This window comes from Cylas formicarius, unplaced genomic scaffold, assembly GCF_029955315.1.
Source record: "Cylas formicarius isolate icCylForm1 unplaced genomic scaffold, icCylForm1.1 PGA_scaffold_3__17_contigs__length_32017465, whole genome shotgun sequence".
Classification (NCBI taxonomy): domain Eukaryota; kingdom Metazoa; phylum Arthropoda; class Insecta; order Coleoptera; family Brentidae; genus Cylas; species Cylas formicarius.
In genome coordinates, this window is record NW_026844326.1 from 15901012 (window position 1) to 15921972 (window position 20961).

Sequence of the window (20961 nt, forward strand, 5' to 3'; positions counted from 1 at the left end):
GTGTCCTTCTGATCAAATAGGGCAAAACTTATCTCGGAAATGCGTTTACCGTGTTTACTTGTAGATTTTAATCTAGACGGCAATGACAAAGGCAAATATACGTGAAAAGTGTACCTGCCATCTGTAGGCACACCTCATTAAATCCAAGCTCAAGATTATGTCAAAAGTCTATGAACAAACAGCATTTTGCCTACCAGTGCCCTTAAATTATTACGGAGCTGGAATTTTGTTAAGTTTATCTCGAATTGTGGAGAGAAAAGTGGAGACATCTGGATTTGAATCAACGCTCCTCAATTAAAGCTATAGCTTTTTAAAATAAATTGTAATATGAATGAACTCTTATGATTGTTTCGAACGTACCAAACAGGAACAAAAGGTTTCTTGTTTCGAACTGTTCTTGTTTTCTATCTTCGCCTTGTATTATATATACCAAAGTTTCAGCCATTTTCGACACGTGGTTTTTAGTTGAGAGTCGTTTGGGTGAGTTGATTTGAGTGTTTTCCTGAAAATAGCTGTTATAAAATATTTGTTTTTGAAATGCAGTTGAGTTGGACTTTGTGTATGGAGGTTCTGCACCGTCATTTACCACAGTAAAATTTTGGGCAGCTGAATCCAAATGATGAACGTTCGAGACGTCCAAAAACTGTAACTACTGACGATAATATTGCTAAAATTCAAATGGTGTTAAACGCAGATAGAGCAGGTTATGAAAATAACCGATGAAAGTATTTATCGCATTTTAAATCAAGATTTAGCCATGAGAGCTGTCCGCGCGCAGGGTGCCGCATTTACTCACGTTAGACCAAAAACGACCAAATGCGAGTTTTGGTACCGATTTATGACGCTCGAATCAATAATAGAGTCAAAACAGTACACTGCGAAGGGGGAACTGACTCCGAAAAAAGTAAAAACTGTTTTTTCGGTTGGGAAAGTGATAGCGACTGCTTTTTGGAATAGTCATGGAATCATCTTAATCGAAAAGAAAAATCATTGCAGGATCACCAAGATAAATCCACGAATTACGGTTTGAACTGCTTAACCATCCGCCTTACTCACCAGATCTAGCCACAAGCGACTTCTTTTTGTTCTCTCATCTGAAAACTGCGCTCGGAGGACAATGGTTTTCGTCAAATGAGGAGGCAATCACCTTCGCGAACAATTATTTGAAAGAGAGATAGAAATAAATATAATAGAAATAGAAAATAGAAATAGAAAAAAAAAGAGAAAAATGTCCGCAATCAATGTTAGGTCAGAAATTTTTCAAGCTACCCTCGTATCTCACGTCAAAAGCGGGTAACTCAAATACCTGGGCACAAATATTAGGTAAGACTATGACATCACAGAAGAAATAAAAAATATAATGAAAAAGATACTTCTTTGTTCTTCAAAATGTTATCAAATGAAAGGAACTTATCAGAAAAACTATAATGAACACTAACTGTTGCAAATAAAGAATGTTGAAGATTTTGAAAGAAACGTGTTGAGGAAAATATTCTACCCAATCAGAAATTAAGCAACAGGACAATACCGAACAACCGAAAAAGCAGTAACTCAAAGAATTATATGTGGATGATAACATAATAAAGTCCTTTAGGTCGACTACGTTAGGTGTAGAGATAACATGAATGAACATTGAAGATGGCCTGAAAATAATGCTGGACAGAGAAAGATGGAGAATGTAATGGAGTCGGCAAAAACCCACCGAGGGTTGTGTGTGTGTGTGTGTGTATGTGTGAAGACAGTTAAAGAACGGAATACAATTTTGATGAAACTTATTTGATGGATATAAGTTTTTGAGAATAGGCGGGTGTAGCCCAAATTTTTTAAAACAAATGTATTGTTTTCGATATCACAAAATATCGTTTTTTCTCAAGTTTTTCCGACATTATTTAATCTTTTTTGAGTAACATAATATTTTCGTACAGAGTCTGTGCGATGTTGGTAAAAAGTATTTCTCTAGTCATCTTTTCTTTCTTCACATATCCGGTATATCCCATACAACCCAATTGATCAAGAATATGGAATCCCACAGATGCTAGCTTATTTTCCAGAAAAATTCTTGCATCTTGCAGTTGATCCTACTAATATTATTCATATTATTCACCCTATTGCCTCGTTCTGGACGTTGAAAATTCGAAATTGATATTTAATTGTGAAACTCGCCTTGTAATATTGCTGGGAATCTATTTAGCTGTGCTTAGTGATGTTTCCCTTTCTTAGAACACGCTGTATGTGCGTCAATAATTTATACCTCCTGCACTATAATTATATATTAATATTCCTTTTTACCGGAATCATTATTTGGTTATTGAAACTTAACTATATAACTGCATCTGATTGGTTTGGAAGGACGGGTATATATTAATAACCTTTGATAGTATGCTAAAATTGGATTATGAGTTACTTTCCAGGTGAGCACCCGGCAAATATGAAACAAAAAACCTAATTGTAATTAAAATTTCCACCACGAAGTTTTTTAGGTATACCAAAAAGCTGTTACCTGCTATTGAAATCAGTACAGTTAAACACTATCGCCAATCATCCCGTTGGCTTCTTCAGAGCTTGACTGAAACAGTTTCAGTCAGGCTCTGATGAAGCCAACAGGATGATTGGCGAAACGTCAGTAATTTCGACGCAGCAAAAACCGACGCAGGAGGAATCCAGAAGTTTTGTAAAAAGCATAGTGGTATATTTTGAACATTTTGTCAATATGTTTGTATAGTCTGTCTCAATATTCATCGTGTTCACTTTCGACGGACGCTCCTCAATAAATCTTTAACGATGTTATTACTGATTGATATTGGGTAAAGCCTTTAACAAAATATGTATTCACACTGGAGTGACAAGGCAGGGTGGGTCAGGTATATTTCTTTCTTTCTGATATATTTCTTGAGTGTTGACCATTTGTGTCAGTGTTAAATAATCGTTTTTAGTGTGCATTTCGAAAAAGTTTTTTTACGAGAATATAACAATGTGGCGTCGAAATCATTTGTCGCTTGATGCAAAACAGGTTGTAAAAAATGAGTATGAAATTTTAATCAGTAGAGGACTTTTAAAGAGCAAACTTTAATGTTAATATTATTAATAGTGGAGAGTTAAACAAAAGGAATAAACGTGGTGGTTTTCAAACTCATCGTATAAACAATAATGATCAGGACCTAATAACATGGAAAAAATATTGTCTTTATCAAAGCGAAGTTGTTTCTACCTTCGATAAACTGAAAAACAAGCTAGAAGAAGATGGAACCAATACTAATATAAGCGGTACCAACCTCTATAGAGTTGTTTGTAACATGAGATTTACGTACCGCAAAATGGAATCACACAGATTACGCACTTGGAGATTTGATCACCTTCAAGAAAGTAACATTAGACAACAGATCCATAATTTCTTTTGATGAAACTTGGTTCGATACAACACGATACCGTATCCAAAGGATGAGTTGATTCCACTTCAAACTCTCAGACGAAAGCACCTTCAAGTAATAAAGGAAAACGCATCACTATAATACCTGCTGGGCAGAATACGGATTTTTCCCAAACTGCGCACTGTTGTCTGCAAAGAATGTTAAGGATTTCAGCTTGCTATATCATGAGGATACAAGTGCCAAACTTTTTGAAAATTGGTTTCAAAACAATCTCTTATTCTCAATGACAGTGGATAACGCAAGCTACCGCAGAAGTCTGCTACGCAAAGCAGCCTCATCAAGTTCAAAAAGTGAAACCCAGGAATATTTGTTAGAAAATGATATTTATTTTAAATTCAGTTACAAAAAAGACTTTTGGAAGTATGCAATTAAAAGCAGTATGTATGTGATAATTTTTCAAACAAAGCTTCACAGGCTACTGTAACTCTGGATGATTGGCGAAACGTTAGCAAGTTCGACTCAACAACAACCAACGCAGGAGGAATCCAGAAGATTTGTAAGTAGTTGAACAGTCTGGGCATATCATTGTATGTTTAACCCCATGGGGTATTTACTCTTGCGGAAACAAGTAAAATCAAAGGACAGAGCAGAAAATGTTGCTCCTACAAGTCCCAATATTATAAATTTGATAAGAAAATGTAATTAATAACATTGAGAGCTGGAAAAATCAAGTACAGCGTATTATAAAAATTGTGGACTCCTACCTTTTCATAGGAAACAACATAAGTCCTATTATAATTAACCTTAATGCCGACTCTGATAGTAAAACAGAAATTGATTTAGATATTTTATAGATAGCCCGAGCTATCAATTTATTGTATTTATTTAATCTCATTGTTTTTTCTTAATGTAATTTAATAAGATCATACCAACCTAAATAAACAAAAAATATTTTTATTGTTACCAAAACTTTTGAGGGTCGGTCCCTAATGTTTTGTTCTTTAATACCTACCTGATCCGAGTTTTATTGCCGTCGGCAGGTAATTTCCATATTTGCGGGCAAAAGCCAGCACGCTGAAGATTGAGACGGACTAAATTGTCACTCAAAAATATATTCGTTTGTTAACTATCCTATACATACCGTAGCTACTGTTTATACACATAATTTCATGTATCTTTATAAGATTCTACAATGTATTTTTTGTCCTGACCAAACATCCATTGTATACTTACTGGGCTTTTCGAATAAAATTATTTTATATTTTGTAATATATTTATAATAGAATTACAAAGAAGATTTCTGAATTTTCATTTTAAATATTCGTCTCCACCTAAGTTGGAGAGGGACTTTATTTTCAGCTCTGAGGGTGAAATGATTTCGGCTTCAAAAGTGCCTGTTTATAAGCCATAGGGAGGGCCTTTATAATATCTAGATATTACATGCTTCCCTATTCCCCGCATTGCACGATGTCCCTCTCATAATGTCTGACGTAATTTACAACTCCTAAGAGTCAAACTTGGGTAAATATCTGAGGGGGTTGCTTTGTCACCAGAATTGAAATATAGTCGCGATTCCCATTAAAATTGTAAATTTGTAGTATTCCCAGACAAGCCAGCGATCACGCGGTAATCATTCCTGCGTACATCATGGCGCGGGTTTTTCGCCTCTGCTGCAGTCCGCGCGGCGGCAACGAAAAATGTTCGGGCGGCACGCGATGAAAGGTGCCGACGTGAGCCCGGGGCGGCCGTCGTGTGCCGCCCTCAAATTAGCTCGTGCCCCGCCGCCCTACACCTGTGACGGCGTCCGGGAAATGTCGCCCGTAGGCCACCGAGACGACCAGATAGTGATCTACTGGACGCGATGACGCGCGATAATACGACACGTCCGCGGGCGAATTACTGTCGCGTTTATTACGTATTGTTTTTTCCTTGTACCCTACAACTTCTCTTAATAAACTTGTCTCGCGTCGTCTCGACTTCTTTCTAATTTTCCAGTCGTCGGAAAAGCGGAAGAAATAGTTTTTCACTTCCGCCATACCAAAATTTGTATTTCAGGAAGGTGTCGAGTAATAAAACCTAATTAGGTTTTACAGAAGGGAGTACAGAGCTACTCAACCGATACTTAAGCCACTTCCACTGTTTGGCTTTGATTTCGTTGCAAAATCCATGGATTTTATCGAGTAGCAATAATCCCAAAGATGCGAAATGCGGTTGTCACTAGCTTGTTAGATCCTTGTCTATCTTTGGCCGTAATAAAAGCGACATTATTGCATTTAATTTTTTGAGAAAACAAATTTTATTTCTAATGATGTCGCACAGTCCTCGAGCAGCGTCTAACCATTCTAAAGTTATTGACATTTATTTCCGAAAATGTTCGAACACCCCCACCACTTTCCCTTAAGAGGTAGAGCAAAAACTACAAGAAGGAAGGAAACGATTTTAATTATCAGTAATATAAGACTATTTTGCAATAACCTGAATTTAAAATTCATGAAATAATTCTTTATGACAATTACTTTTCGACAAAGGGAGCCCTGGACTTTTTTTCAACATGATGTGCAACAAGCTTTTCCTTTGAGAGTAGCTTCATTTTACAAAGACGCCCAACTTTTTTCTTTACGAAAATTGCTATATCAAGTTTCCAACAAAATGCGCAAGCATCATCAAATCATGTCAATTTAGTGACCATGCAAAAATGATCAGCACCAGTTTCATTTCTAGCTAAATCTTGAGATATTTAAATACATAATTTGACATTACATTTGTCCTACAAAAAAATAGCTATGGTATAAAGTGTCTACCCCCTCAAAGTATCATTTAAGTATTGTTTATAAAAAGTGATGAGCAACAAGCTAATTTGTTTACTGTAGCTCGCTAATAATTTTTATAAATAAATAGTGACATTGTCCTAAAATAAGCTGTTATAGTCCGAGAGCTGGCAGTAAAAACAAAAAATTGAAAACAATTATTGACAACTTAGAGTTTAATTTTGTGATGTTATGTTATTTTCTGGTTCTTGACTTTTAACTTGGGATATTCTGATCTTAGAGAGTAGGGTAGGGGGTTAATAGGCACACAGAGAGGGGGGGGGATAGTTAGGGAGGGAGACAGAGAGGGAGAGAGAGAGAATCTACGTCACATCGTTCTGTTGTTGCTTTCCTTTACATTTTGATAATGTAACTGGATTAAAATTGACTAACGAATTTTGTTAGCTATTTAAGTATTATGGGGGATCTTTTACAACTTGTACCAAAAATTTGTAGCAAATTAGTTAACGATGTCTGCAAACTATTTTCATGCGCTTTGTCCATAGGAAGGCATCGTAGATCCGCCCAGCATTTCATCGATAAGCAGATTACTTCGGGGAGGGAGTAGGAGAGAGCAAGACGCGGACAGCAAGAAAGATTACACAATAGACGGCATCCTCGGCGGTAAGTTGGCAATCCTTATAGCAAATATTTAATTAACTTGGGATAATAGAATGTTTCGAAAAAGACGCCGAGGCCCGTTGACGTCAGCACGACAAAGTATCCCTGAAGAACGATATAAATTTCATCTAATTATTTTCTATTTGGTTTCGTGTGATACCTGGAGCAGAAAACCGAAACCTTATAATTTACTGCTTTCAACAAGAAACTATTTTATTGCGTAATACTTTTGCAAAAATTTAATTTGAAATAATTAAACGATTTTTCATTTTGAGGGAAAATTTCTATTGGTAAGTTAAAACCATAAAAAATCTATTTCTTTATTTATATGCCTGTGTGAGAACTATGGACAGATTACATTATAAACACATATAAATTTATAATGAAAAAAAAGTTAAACAATTGAAATTTTGAGGGCTTGAGGCCTGCCAAAATTAATTTTTGATTTAAAATTTACATCTTACAAAAGAAAGTTTAGAATTTTCCGAGAAAGTCAAAAATGCTATTATATTCACCTTATGCAATTATACAATTATATTACTTTATATTACTGGCTGTTCCATCTGGCATATTAAAAATATTTTAAAATATTTATTTATTATAGTTTTCCCATATCGGCAAAGTTCCCGATAAACTACCCTGTATAACTGTTATATAAAAAAAAACAAAATAACAAAAACAGAATAAATATTAAACATCTTAAAGTTCCGAGATTCCAAATTTTAATTGCTATTTAAATTAATTCTTTTTTCGTAATCTTAGCAAAATGAATAGGAAATTTAAAGGGAAATTTGACTATTTAATTTTGCGGTAGGGAGGCTTGTCGACCTACTTCTAGGACATTACTTTTCGCAAATGTGGGTGTGTTTTGACAGATTATTGAGATTTTTGAGATGATTTGAGAAATTGAGATTTCATATGACATCTAGGCAACTCAAACGACATATATGTATAGTAGAAACATGGCAAAATACGGTCCTACCAATTTGAAAAAAGAAAAAGATTTAGTAAATCAGCCAAATGCTAGAAATTTTGTTGAAGTGGTCAAGGGGGGCCGTAATTGTATCTTCTATTTTAAAACACTCACATTCTCTGACATATTCGCAAAAAAAAAAATTGAACGATATGTGTTCCGTCCAAACGGAATTGTTTTTGTTTTATTTTTCTCTTTAGTTTTTGATAATTCGTGAATTTTTATGTCGAGCAAATTGAAATTAGTTTTCACTGAATTAATTGCCACTGTTCTATTCTCCTCGTATTTCGGTGACAATCTCACTAGGTATATGGCCAGAAAAAACTCGTATGTATCTCTGGTGTCGCACTCCACTGTGATCGGGACTAGTAGGACTTAGGTCAAGACCAACGGAGAGCATTTTCCAGAATTAAAATCTCGAGTGCCGTCAAGTATTGCTAAATTGTTCCAATCAACAGCCAGAGCTGCATCAAATTAAGCCAAGAAGAAAAGACATTAGCATTCAGCGTCAAGTACTTTTTATTCATATTTTAGGTTAGAATAAAGGTTCTACTCTGGGTATTGGACCTTTATTTGACTATCTAATGATATAGAACAAGTCATACCATTGGATTTAATCACAACACGATTGATACTGTAGGAAACGCCCTTTTTAATGACTCCAAGTTGCAATATTTGCTTTTTTGGCCCTTTGAAAAATTTTATCTTACACGTTGTAAATGCAGGGACTTAATGGAAAAGGACTAGACAAAAGAGCCTCGCTCGCCGTCTTTGATAAAGTGATCCATTTAACAAATATTTAATTAGCTTTCAAGGGACCGCAGGCACGCAAAGACGGATAGTCAGCTACTGTTAATTACTCGGCCGCGAGGAAGGCGACGTCGAAGTTGGTTTAATAATTTTCCTGAAAGCTGAGAGAGAAAACGGTGGTTGCACTATTACCCGCTTGCGATAAACTTTCACAGTCGCTGCATACTCATACAGCGTTCCGAGAACTTTCTGGGCAACAACAAAATTTTAAGAAAAGTGTCCTGTATATCCTTTTACTGACCCACATGTTCATATAAACATATGCAAATTTTTCAGCAGAGTGTAGAAAAATAAAAAGAATATAAAAATTGGAACTAAAAGTAACCAAAACTAACCATTGCTCATTCATTCATTTCTGTGATTTATTTCTACAGGTAAGTTGAATATACAGTGTGGCCATTTTAGTGTGAAACATATGGAATTTTTTTAACTGTACAATAAAAATACTAATATTGCCAAAAGTTCCATCATCATCAATTGCGTAAGAGTAAAGTACCATTATTTCAAAAAATCGAGCAAAGAGTTATTAATAAAAGTTGAAGTGAAAATAATTTCCTTATTATTATTATCATTCAGCAAATTATGCAAAATCAAATCAATTTACCAAATTCCAGTTCCAATTCAACCTTCTTTGTGAAATTTTATGTTTGCTGAAACTATATTTAATAACACTTAAAAAAATATATTTTAAATAATAATGATTACAAAAATCCACTAATGAAGAGAAGTATGTAATCTCAATAAAATACTGGTTAAGTGTGCTGTTAAAAATTTTCGAAAAGTGTACAATTACAGTAGTATTTTTGGCAGATCATTCCAGCCTCGGTAAAAATGTTATAACCGCCTCAGGTGTGGCAATTTGAACCATATTTGCTTCTATACTATCTAATGCTATCTAATGCCATTAGATATTATCCCACAGGTTTCAGTTTTATTTATATCTCTTACCGACTGTGCCCATGCGTCTACCTCATACAACAGCACAAATTCTGGTAACTACATTAACACTGTAAAAATAATGTACTAGATCCGGAGCGTTTGTCATTGCTAGAAATAAAATAGAAATTTATTTCATCTGCACAAAAAAAGCATTATTAGTGGTGAGATTTATGAAGATATTGTAATTGGTCGTTTAACATATATGCTTTGCTTTTGGTGCTTTTTTGGCTTATTGGCTTATTATTCTGAATAATATAGGTCACATGGGTCTACGATGCCCTTTTTAGGACCGTTTGTAGCCAGTTAGTTAAGAACTCTCAGCGAAGCAACTGCGTTGTTTCGTTGATCTGCTTTTAGTCTACGGTATTATATTTTTCACTAATTTTATTTTAATAAAATGCACTAAGATTTTTGTGTGTGTTGAATTATTTGATTTTAAACAATAAAAACTTCAATAGTAACTAATTATAAGCAAAATCTGTTAATAATTTCATTGCCTTACTAAAACTAACCAAAACTAAAACGTCCACTGGGAGGCGATCTGAGAACACACTCTCTAAAAGGGACCACTCACTCTCATTAAAGTCGTAAAAATTAGCTAGACATGAAACAAGTATCAACATAAGCCTAGCACGTGATTTGAATATAACCGCGATGAGGTTTTATTAGCTGCTGTTATAACAACTTTTCCTTAAAATCAGATCCGAAATAAATAAATTACGGCCAAAAAAGAAAAAGGTTTTCTAATATAAGGAGCTGTAGAATGGGCATGCCCAATAAAAGATAGCACAAATTCAGAAAGATAGTTTTGCTGATAAATATAGATGCATCACCCCTTTTAGTTCTTACTTTGAATTACTTTGGCTGTTCATATTTCAGTTAATTTAACGTTGACTCAGTTTTCTTGGGTTTCTTTACCTATTTCCTATTCTCAGGGAAATTATTTGTAATCTGTCCGACTAGAAATAAAAGTGTAGTTGTGTTCAAAAACAAATGTGACTTTTAAGTTTTATCAAAATATGTTTATTTATTCATCAAAATTAATGTTGTCCCCTTCAAAGTAATCCCTCCCAGATATAATACACTTTTTTTCAATATTTGAAGCACTTCAGGTAAACACTTTCTGCTAGAGCCTTCAGTTCTTCCAGCGATTTTTTCTTTATCTCCTCAATCATTCCAAATCTGCTTCTTTTCATGGGTTCCTTGAGTTTTGGGAACAGGAAAAAGTCACAGGGGGCCACATTCGGTGAATATGGCGGCTGAGGCATAATTCTTCCATTGGGATGACTTCGACGGTTCTTTTGTTCAAAATTAAGCAATTTCGGAACAAATTTTGCTGCTACAGGTTTCATGGCCAAAACTTCGGAAAAAATTGCATGGTGCCATTTGTCTCACTTCTTTAACGCTTTCATTAGTGTTTTGCAGCATTGTATTCTATTTTTTACACAAAATTTTATGCAAATGCTTTGACCCATTTTTTTACAGCAGAAAATCGCCGAGCACACAAAACACGTCTAACACTTCTGTATCACAAAGAAAAAGTAAACGTACAAACTGGCTGAAACTGTGACCGTATATTAGGCACATGTGTACCAACATAGAATACCTAAGATCGAATGTACGTAGCCCGTCCAATTACAAAAGTCATCTTACTTTTTGAACACACCTCGTATAAGAATAGAAACTCCCAACTTGGGACTTGGGGAAGTACTAGTCGAAATTAAAAGAATCTACACACACATTTTTCACGCTAATACTTCAAATTAACAAAACATCAAATTCCACACTCATATATCATGTCGAGGTACCTCCAAGGGTTGTGTTTTTGCTACTGCAGTATTTTTTGCACGTTCCTAGAGAATTGATTTTCTTATTTACTAATGCAATATTTAGTTTCTTAGTTTCTAATTCCATTAAATCCTTGTAAAAAGAATGACGATGATTTTGCCCGCTTAACCTACCGATTTCAGCATCATTTAATCGCAAAATGGCTATCAATTTCTGCCTTTTGTGTGTTTTCGACTGAACCGGCACTTTTACCATTACAAAGGACCGAATCTGCAGCAAAATGTATCATTAAGGATCTTGTAAGTTTCACTTTCGGCGAATTTCACGCCTACGGTGCCGCTGAACTTGATATAATGCACTCATTATTTGTTTTCCGCGTAGGGGGTTAACTTAACAAAGATGCGGTTTCCATGAGAAAATCGTTAATCGATTTGAGAAAATGGGTAATGAGTATCGCCTGCCAAGGTTTTAAAACGTTTATAAATTTGTAAATAATGAAGAGTTTGGCGTTAATCTGGCGTTTGAAAGATGTGTAATTAGAAACCTAATAAAAGGTTTTCAAAACAAACTGTATCTATTATCACGGAATATAAGACATAGCATTAGGAATATTGAACTAGACTTGTTGAAATTGCATGGAATAATACAAGAGAACCGGAACCATGGAAGCATTATGCAGACTACTGGAGCCCCTCCCGATGCAGGGCAATATTGCAGAAAAGTGGAACAGATTTGTACAAAGGTTTGAACTTTTTAGCGTCGCAACGGATTTACCAGCAGAGGTGGAAACTAAACAAATAGCAGTATTTTTGCACTGTCCAACCAACTCAAATATGAGATGTTAGTTAAGCGACATGAACGGCATCTTGGCATTGAAAAAGTCAAAGGTCGTGCTCGACAAATTTTTTACTGGCCTCTCAGTAATCAAGATATTGAAAACTTTATGTAGAAAGTGAAAAAAAAAAGAAAGTCTAATGTCGTATCCAGTTACAGATGGTCCGTGGCAACGTATAGGAGCATCATATCTTGTAGTAATTAATTCTTATTCTAACTGGTTAGAGGTAATGTCATTAAAAAATAAATCTGCTGAGCATATGATTTTAAAGTTGTTGTTAAAGTATTTTTTCTAAATTTGTATGCCCAGAAACATTAGTTGCAGATAAAGTTCCATTTTAAAATTTTCTCTCAAAAATGGAATTTTAATGTAATTTTTCGTAGTCTTCACTATCCTAAATCATATCACCTCACAGAAGAGGCCATCTACATTAGTAAACAAATGGTTAAAAAAGCGTTGGAACAGGACAAAGATATATTTGAAAGTTCAATGCAATACGGGAATGCTCGTCTAAAATTTGTTAATTACTCCACGGCCCAATTACTCATAAATCGAATGTGTCAAACCAAGTTACCTTGTGGCAGCCGAATTATTAAAACGAAGATTGTGTGATGATGTTAAACAAAAACTCATATCTCCACAAGACAGAAATAAAACAACTAAGGATTTAAAGCCAACGGAGCCTAATCAAAATGTGTCGGTTTATAACCACAATGATAATTTGTATGAATCGCACATAATCCTAGATGGTACAATATGTTAGATAGTAGTGGAAATCTTGTTATTAGAAATAGATTTGATTTAAAAAGTTCATTAAATGAATACAATCCATTAGTGAATAAAGATTTTGACTTTGAATATCAATATGTACCAGATGTCTATAACAATGATGTACCATCACCTGAAATTGACGTTCCAAGTAAAATTGTGTGTAAAGAAAAAAAAGTTAAGTCTGATCTTTGCGAACTCTCGACTTCGAAAATACCTGCGCAAATTATAAAAACTAGATTTGGACGTATATGTAAGAAGCTTGTTAAGCAAGATTTGTAAGTCTATTTTATGTTAAGCTTTCCATTATTCCCTTAGTTTAATGTTTAAACGGGGAGATGTATGTTGCTTTATGTGGTATTATTACCATATAAGATTTAAGATAATAGTGGCCCTACTACGTTAAAAATTGATTCGCCGCTATGATATTTTCGTAGAGAAGGTTTTGCGCATGCGTCGCCCCAACTGTTGCTACATTGCCTTAATTTTTCCGGAAATTGATTAATTTTTATAAGAACGCAACTTCAATACTTCCGTACCGTACTCACAAACATGTATAAGTTGTTCTTTCAATACTTTGTTATTTTAGGAAATTACAGCAAATGTGGCAAATATGCGGACCTAATAGAGAAACAGAGATTGCTATATATTATACATTTAACAAACTGAAAAATAGACTTACAGAAATCACTAAACAAATTTCCGTACATTTATAGGTACACTTAAAAAGCTACGAAGAATGTTTGAGTAATATTTTTTAGTGTACAAGAATTACAGGAAATTTAAGAAAACACTTAAGCTACAAGTTGAATTTTTACTAGAACATGCAACCGTTGTCAGCTACTGTGTATAAGAGGTGCTTCTTGAACATTTTTTTCCACTTAGATGTTTCTTGTGCTATATCTAAAATCTCAAAGTTATTTCAATACATATGAGTGTATAAAAACTATCGTGTTGCATCAATTTATAAGCAACAAAAAAAATCTTACATGAACTTACATGAAAAAATACATGTAGAAATTACATCATATCTACAGGGTTTAAAGAACAAAAACCTGCCTTTGCCTTTTCACACCTTGACTTCTTTTTCCAAACAGCATGGTCTTATGGATCGAAGGTCCGAATTTGCCATTAGAGCTGCCATTGGTTACAAACGAAATTTTAAATCTCGCACATGCGCACCGTCAATGGACCTTCTCAAAAAATATATATTTAGTTTCTTCATGATTTCCTGTTCTGTCAGCATAGGTAGGGCCTCTATATGTCTAGTAGCCATAGGGGTATTACTATAGGGAACCATTATGACATCTACCGTGCATTGTTACCAAGATAACGCTATATACAAGCAGTGTGTAAAAAGTTGAAGAAAATAGCGTTAATCTGGCGTTCTGGTATTTCTAAGATGTATAATTAGAATCCTAATAGAAGATTTGAAAAGCATACTGGATCTATTTTCGCGAAATATAAGGCAAATAATTTATAAATAATTATTAAGTCTTATATCTCTGGAACGCTGGCTTAACCTATTGCACCATTTTTTAATATTTGGTAATGTTTTAAAATGGCATAAATCGATATGAAAATAAAATGTCTTCCTGCAGTTTGAGACATTTTAGTTTAACTTTTTCTATAGCCATTTTGAAAGACTAGATAGCAACATCTCAAAGAAGCAATAGAGCATCTACTATAAGGACATCATATTAATCAATATTAATTACAACAGTATCCTATAGCAAACAGTACTAAACTGTTGAATGGTTTGAAACAAGCAGACAATTAAAGAGCATGTGGAGAATAACGGAGATGTAAGGAATGTGGCTAGTTTTAAGCTCATAAGTTTATTTCTAAACTATTTGAGCTAACTATGCATAATGAGTTGCTTTTCTAATAATCAACACGGGTATTGGATGGGGAAATCGACTCCAACAGCAGTTTTTCAATTAGATCGGCATTTGTTGTTTAGAAAAATTGAATATTACTGTATCAGAAAAAATGGTTTAAGAGTTGAGACAATCTATTAGGCCCAGTTTTCTTTATATTTTATTCCAACGATTTATATTTTGTGCTTTTTAATAAATATTCTTGTGCATTTGGTAGCAGGAGGCAAGTAATGTAAAATACAAAATGTGTTTGAATATTGCAAAAACTGGCTTGAGTATAATTAACCTGACCTTAATACACAGGAAACGAATACATTGTTGTTTAAAATAACACCTTGCAGGAATTAAATACACCAAAATGAAATCAAAAATAATTAAAGTATGTAGGGTATTCTGTGAAAAAAGATCGTTGGTTGGCATTATTACTCAATTAAATCCTATTGGTAGTAAACTAAGGCATTGGTTAGTGTTTCCAAGCAACATCAACTACCAGAAGAATTTTATACTTTTTGAATTTCGAATCTGTCATACCATTTGGGCAAATTAAAACTAACTTGTTCTCAGACTTTTATTTGTTGTAGAACACGTTTACTACATTATGATATAAATTCTCGCCACATAAAATGTCATACGAGAAAACTGAAAACGGCTCCCCATTTCGTTTTAGCCTGATGAATGAAACCCACTTCACCTCCGTAGGTGTCCCTCGTTTGACACCCTAAAACATTGACCGGTCGGCACCTTTTAACTTTCAAAATTGGTAACCGATAGACGGATCGCAACCACATTCTTTACATACCTCCTTTTCGACACAAATGTGCCGAAATCGGAGGGCGGGGTCTCTTATATGGGTACACCTTGACTGTTCTAGACGAGGGGGCGCCGCCATGGGGCCACCCACTGCCCTCGTTTTATTGCGCGGCACTCCATCTTAGGGGTGCTTTAATAATTATTTTTTAGCTAGGGAAGTGAATCGTCGAAAATATTCAGCCTGGAAACCTGGGTAATTGTCACTTTTTACTTTGTTACTTTATATATTTTAAAGAAATTTTATAATGTTTATAAATAAAGTTAAGAAACCAAAACCAGTCAATTCAAATTTTGCTTTATAAAGGATCAATCGTAAATGCATTGCGGTTTTTCGATTGTGGTTATTTAACTATTCAACTAATTATAAATGAACCATTACACATTAAAATTTGAGTTAGGATGACGGAATAAATCCATTAATAATAAACCAAGCTCAAATCGTATTTAAACAAACAAAAGAGACAAAGGTCAGTAAAAAGGGCATTCTTAAAAAACCACAACTTACACACAACTGATCGTTTACCAGATTTTTAAAGGCGCTGATACCTGCCAACAAAATAAAATCAAACATTTCTGAAATATAGTTAATTGTAGAATCATCTGAATTGTAAACGTTCAAATTTGGTTTAAATGCTCATGTTCGGCAAAAGTTTCTTTTCAACTCTTTCAATTTCATCAACATAACGGTTGCAGTTTTTCAGCCCCTGAAAAAAGCAATTCTCAGAGATTTTCGGTTTTTGCTTTTAGCCTACGCGCGTCTTAGTTTTAATGGGACCACACTCTGTTTTTTGAGTGCTATAAAAAGACTCTATTGCAGCTGAAATATTGAAAAATCCCTGTAACGTACTATAACAAAATATACGTACATAGCTGTTCAAAACAAGTTTTTGAATATGTCTGCACAATATATTCGTTTTATTTACACTTAGAGTAAAAGGAGAAAAAATAGTATTTATTGATATGAAAAATACAGCCTATTTAATAAACGATATAGTAAAATAATTTTTGCTCGTACCAATGAAATTTATAGAAAAAAATCTATCTTTTCTAATATCATCACATGATACTATCGAGGTACAAATTTCAAATGTCAAATGTCAAATGTCAAATTTCTCGCAAAGCAAAAACTCAATAACACCAAAGTTAGAAATATGTATTTCTTCAAATTAATTTCGGACTCAGTGTTTGCAATGTTGCAACGTTTTATCAGCGATAGTTAAGTTTTTTTTTTATATTCCAACTCGTTTACTTTGTAATTTTCTCTAAAAAAGGTTTTTTAAATAGCCATAGGAGATATTCGATCTTCAAGTTTGTAAATCCTTGGTTGGTTTGAAGAAGAAAAGTTAATTAACGCTAGACCAAAAGCGGTCTCTCTAATGAATTGGCACACGTCCACTAGGTGCCCTTTTTAACAAAGTATACTCGGAGCTATTTGGTAACCATCCACCTGTGGATATTCCTTTTAAGGTGTAGTTGACAGACAAAGAGATCATTACTTATAATCTAAGTATGTTATGAGAGAAGATCTTCATAATGTTGGTTTTGGAAGAACAAATTGTATTTTATTGAATTACGTTTGATTTCTTACTGCCTTATAGCTGAACAACACAGGGCTTAACATTCTCAGAAGTCAAATACCAAATCAGTTAGATTTCCTCTCAGGCCATATACAAAATTTGGAGTTTTCTTATCCTGCGTTTATCTATAATTCGAAACCCAAAAATCTGCATAATAAAATGTGTTCTACCTAAATCCTTCTCTGATCTGTACACATGCACACGTCAACGAAACCACTTTAAACTTGTTTCCAACGACCCGCTTTGGCGGTACCGGCCGCACAATGGACCCCATTGTGGCAATGGCTGCGGCCCTCTTTGGCGGTCCTTAGCACAACGGCCCACCCTCTGCGAAGGGGAGATTTATGGTGTCCGGCACCTTACATGGTCAACCGAGCAGTATCAGGTGACAGCCAAGCGCGGCTTTTGCGTAATTCCTCATCTATTTTCTGTTGTGGCAACTGCGCGATATTTAATTTTAACGCTCTGTCCAAGAAATTGTTTTCCAGGAAAACGTTAGCCAAGTGGGTATGGTCACTATAATTTTTTCTGTTTGTTATTGTTAGCCATAGGCGAAATAAACATTAGTGTTGATTTTCAAAGATCTGGACATTTTAAAAATATGTTTTTAATATCTACCTACATGCAAGTTTATTAATCGATACTTAATGGAGCGCCTGTATTGTCATAATATTTTTTAACCAACCAAAAAATGATAGGTGAATATCAGATTTCAACAAAATATCAAAAGCAGTTTCGGTCACCTTAAGAAAAAACAAGACTAATAAAAATGTGCTCCAAAAATGAGATTCCAAAGATAATTTGAATTTTTAGAAATGTCATTGACTTGCCATTTTTCTTCAAAAATATTCAATTCAAACCACCTACCTACGCCACCAGTGAAAATGAAAAACACGTTTGGCGTCAAAAAATGTGTGCACAAAGTTTTATAAAGAGTATGTGGTATATTGATAAGTATGATGAAAAAGTTATGTCTTAAATTTTAACACAATGTAGCTCACACCTTCTTTTTATTATTATTCTATTATTAACTTCCCTTATCACAAAAGAAACTTCGAGGAAAACCCTATACTAATTATTAAATTAAAACAATTTGATTCGTGAATCAAATTATATATCTTTAACGAAATGAGTTGCTTTAGTTTATAAAGGATGTCCCGAAAATAGACGTCAACATTTTAACCACGTATTCTGTGACCCAAAGGAAGTATACAAATCCATATGACCTAGTTCATATGGATTTTTATACTAAAACTTAACTAAACTAAAACTAAAATAATAAACCACGAGGAATTCGTTCCTTTCATTATGTGGAGCAAGACGGAGCACCAGCTCATTACGGTGTTAATGATAGAAGAGGGGAATGGTAGATTGGAAGAGGTGGTCCTATTCCGTGGCCACCTCGTTCCCCGGACTTGAATCCATTAGATTACTGTTTTTGGGGTCGTATAAGAGATATAGTACATGCAACAGAATTCAACAGGGTGGAGGTGTTGCGCGGAAGGATATGTTTGGCAGGAAATCAAATTCGACAAAACCATTTCGAAATTTCACCTGCCTTACATGCGATTAGCCGTAGAGCCCGACTTTGCCTTCGTGAGCAAGGCAAGCTTTTGGAGCACCTTCTTTAAAATGTCAAGTTTATAATTTTTATTAGCTTTACAGTTGATAGTTTAATTTGTGACCTCGATTGTAAACATTAAAATGCCTTATTTACGTAGAAAACTTCAGATTTTAAAATTCTGAGGTCCAAATTACGAAAATTCGACAAACCAAAAAATTTAAGGCAAATTTTACCCACCCCTGAAGACAATCCAATAATAAGTTTTAGTTTTTTAAATAGATCCTAAAACGTTTTATAGCTGTACCAAATTTTATTTAAAAACATGTACGTGTTTCGAAAATATTTACAAAAATCGCCTTCCAAATTAATTCAAATTTAACACCCTGCTTGTTAAAAACTATGACTTTTGGACTCCAGTTTATATGAATTTATATCCTTATTTTGGGTCGCAATATACGTGGTTAAAATATTAACGTCTAATTTAGGGACACCCTGTAGTCAATCATTGTTTAAAAAACAGCAGCAACTTACACAGATACAAAATCTTATATAGCTAGTGACGTTCTCTTTTTTTTTTTAAACCGGGATAAAGTTACAATTTTGTGTATCATGCGAATCTGTAACTAAATATAGGTATATAGGATAGATCTAGCAAAGCCCATGTGGGTGAAATATTTTTAAGAGTCTATAAATTATTATGGCTGTAAGTCCACGATATCTACTGATCTCTGAGGAACGTACAGGTGAGCTGAAAAAAAAAAAAATATATATATATATATATATATATATATATATATATATATATATATATATATATATATATATATATATATATATATATATATATATATATATATATATATATATATATATATATATATATATATATATATATATATGATGACACTATATTCCGGGATATCATCCGTTCGCTCGTTGAACTCCGACTGGAATCCTGCATCCGACTGGAATCCTGCAAATCTTGCATCCGACTGGAATCCTGCAGACGTTTCGCCAAAATCTCACTTGGCATCTTCGAAGTGTTCGAAGTGTTTTCGGAGCGCGAGCATTGAAGATGCCAAGTGAGATTTTGGCGAAACGTCTGCAGGATTCCAGTCGGATGCAAGATTTGCAGGATTCCAGTCGGATGCAGGATTCCAGTCGGAGTTCAACGAGCGAACGGATGATATCCCGGAATATAGTGTCATCACATTTTTCCATCCGTGAATCAATACGTGAGAATATATATATATATATATATATATATATATATATATATATATATATATATATATATATATATATATATATATATATATATATATATATATATATATATATATATATATATATATATATATATATATATATATATATATATATATATATATATATATATATATATATATATATATATATATATATATATATATATATATATATATATATATATATATATATATATATATATATATAAATTTGAATTTTGACGTTTGTTAGTTCTGACTTTCATGTCAGTGAATTCATTCGTGTTGTTTTGCGAAAATGTACCTAAAAACTTAAGGTCGTAGAAAAAGTATAGTATGCAACACGTTCGGTAGACTTTTTAACTCACTCGTTTATTAAAAACTCGCTTCGCTGCGCTCCGATCGTGTCAAATAAACTCGTGAGTCAAATTCCGTTTACCGCACTTTGCATAATATACTATAATGTGAGAAGCTGTCGATCTAAAAAACAGGGGACAACATTTATTTCCGGAATGATATCTGACAAATTTTAAACAATTTTCGAAATGATTTTTTTTTGCTGAATACAAAGTTATGAATTTCTGGTTCACTCTATCATCAATTATGTTTAACTGACAATAATAAGCGCAGTTGTGAACCCGGCCCTGATATAAATAAAACTGACTTCTTCCGGCTTAGGACCGGACTGATTTCGCTTTTTTTGGGTGATTGTCGGGTGTTCCCAACGTTTATAAGCCGCTTTCGGCCTGTGTTAAACTCGTTGCAAGAGATTAAAGGCATGTTTGACACAGATTTATAAAACTCTGATCCGCTATGACACAAGCTGGCTACAGTCGATAAAGGGACTACCTGCATTTTCAGAGTCGTGGAACACTTTTAACCTAATTGGACATAAAGTGGAAACCTCTGATACCCAAAATTGATGCAATAGTTCGTAAAAAAATATAATCGACTAGTAAAACGGTCCAAGTTAA

At 34.0% G+C, this 20961-nt stretch overlaps 1 protein-coding gene across 1 annotated transcript in view; it reads left to right on the plus strand.

The window, feature by feature from the left end:
* LOC132700071 (protein gooseberry-neuro-like) overlaps positions 1–20961 on the plus strand; it is a 58378-nt gene that overhangs the window by 13814 nt on the left and 23603 nt on the right. The window contains exon 3 of the mRNA XM_060667188.1: positions 6682–6799. Coding sequence (XP_060523171.1) covers positions 6682–6799 — 118 coding nt within the window. The remainder of the gene's footprint in view (positions 1–6681; positions 6800–20961) is intronic.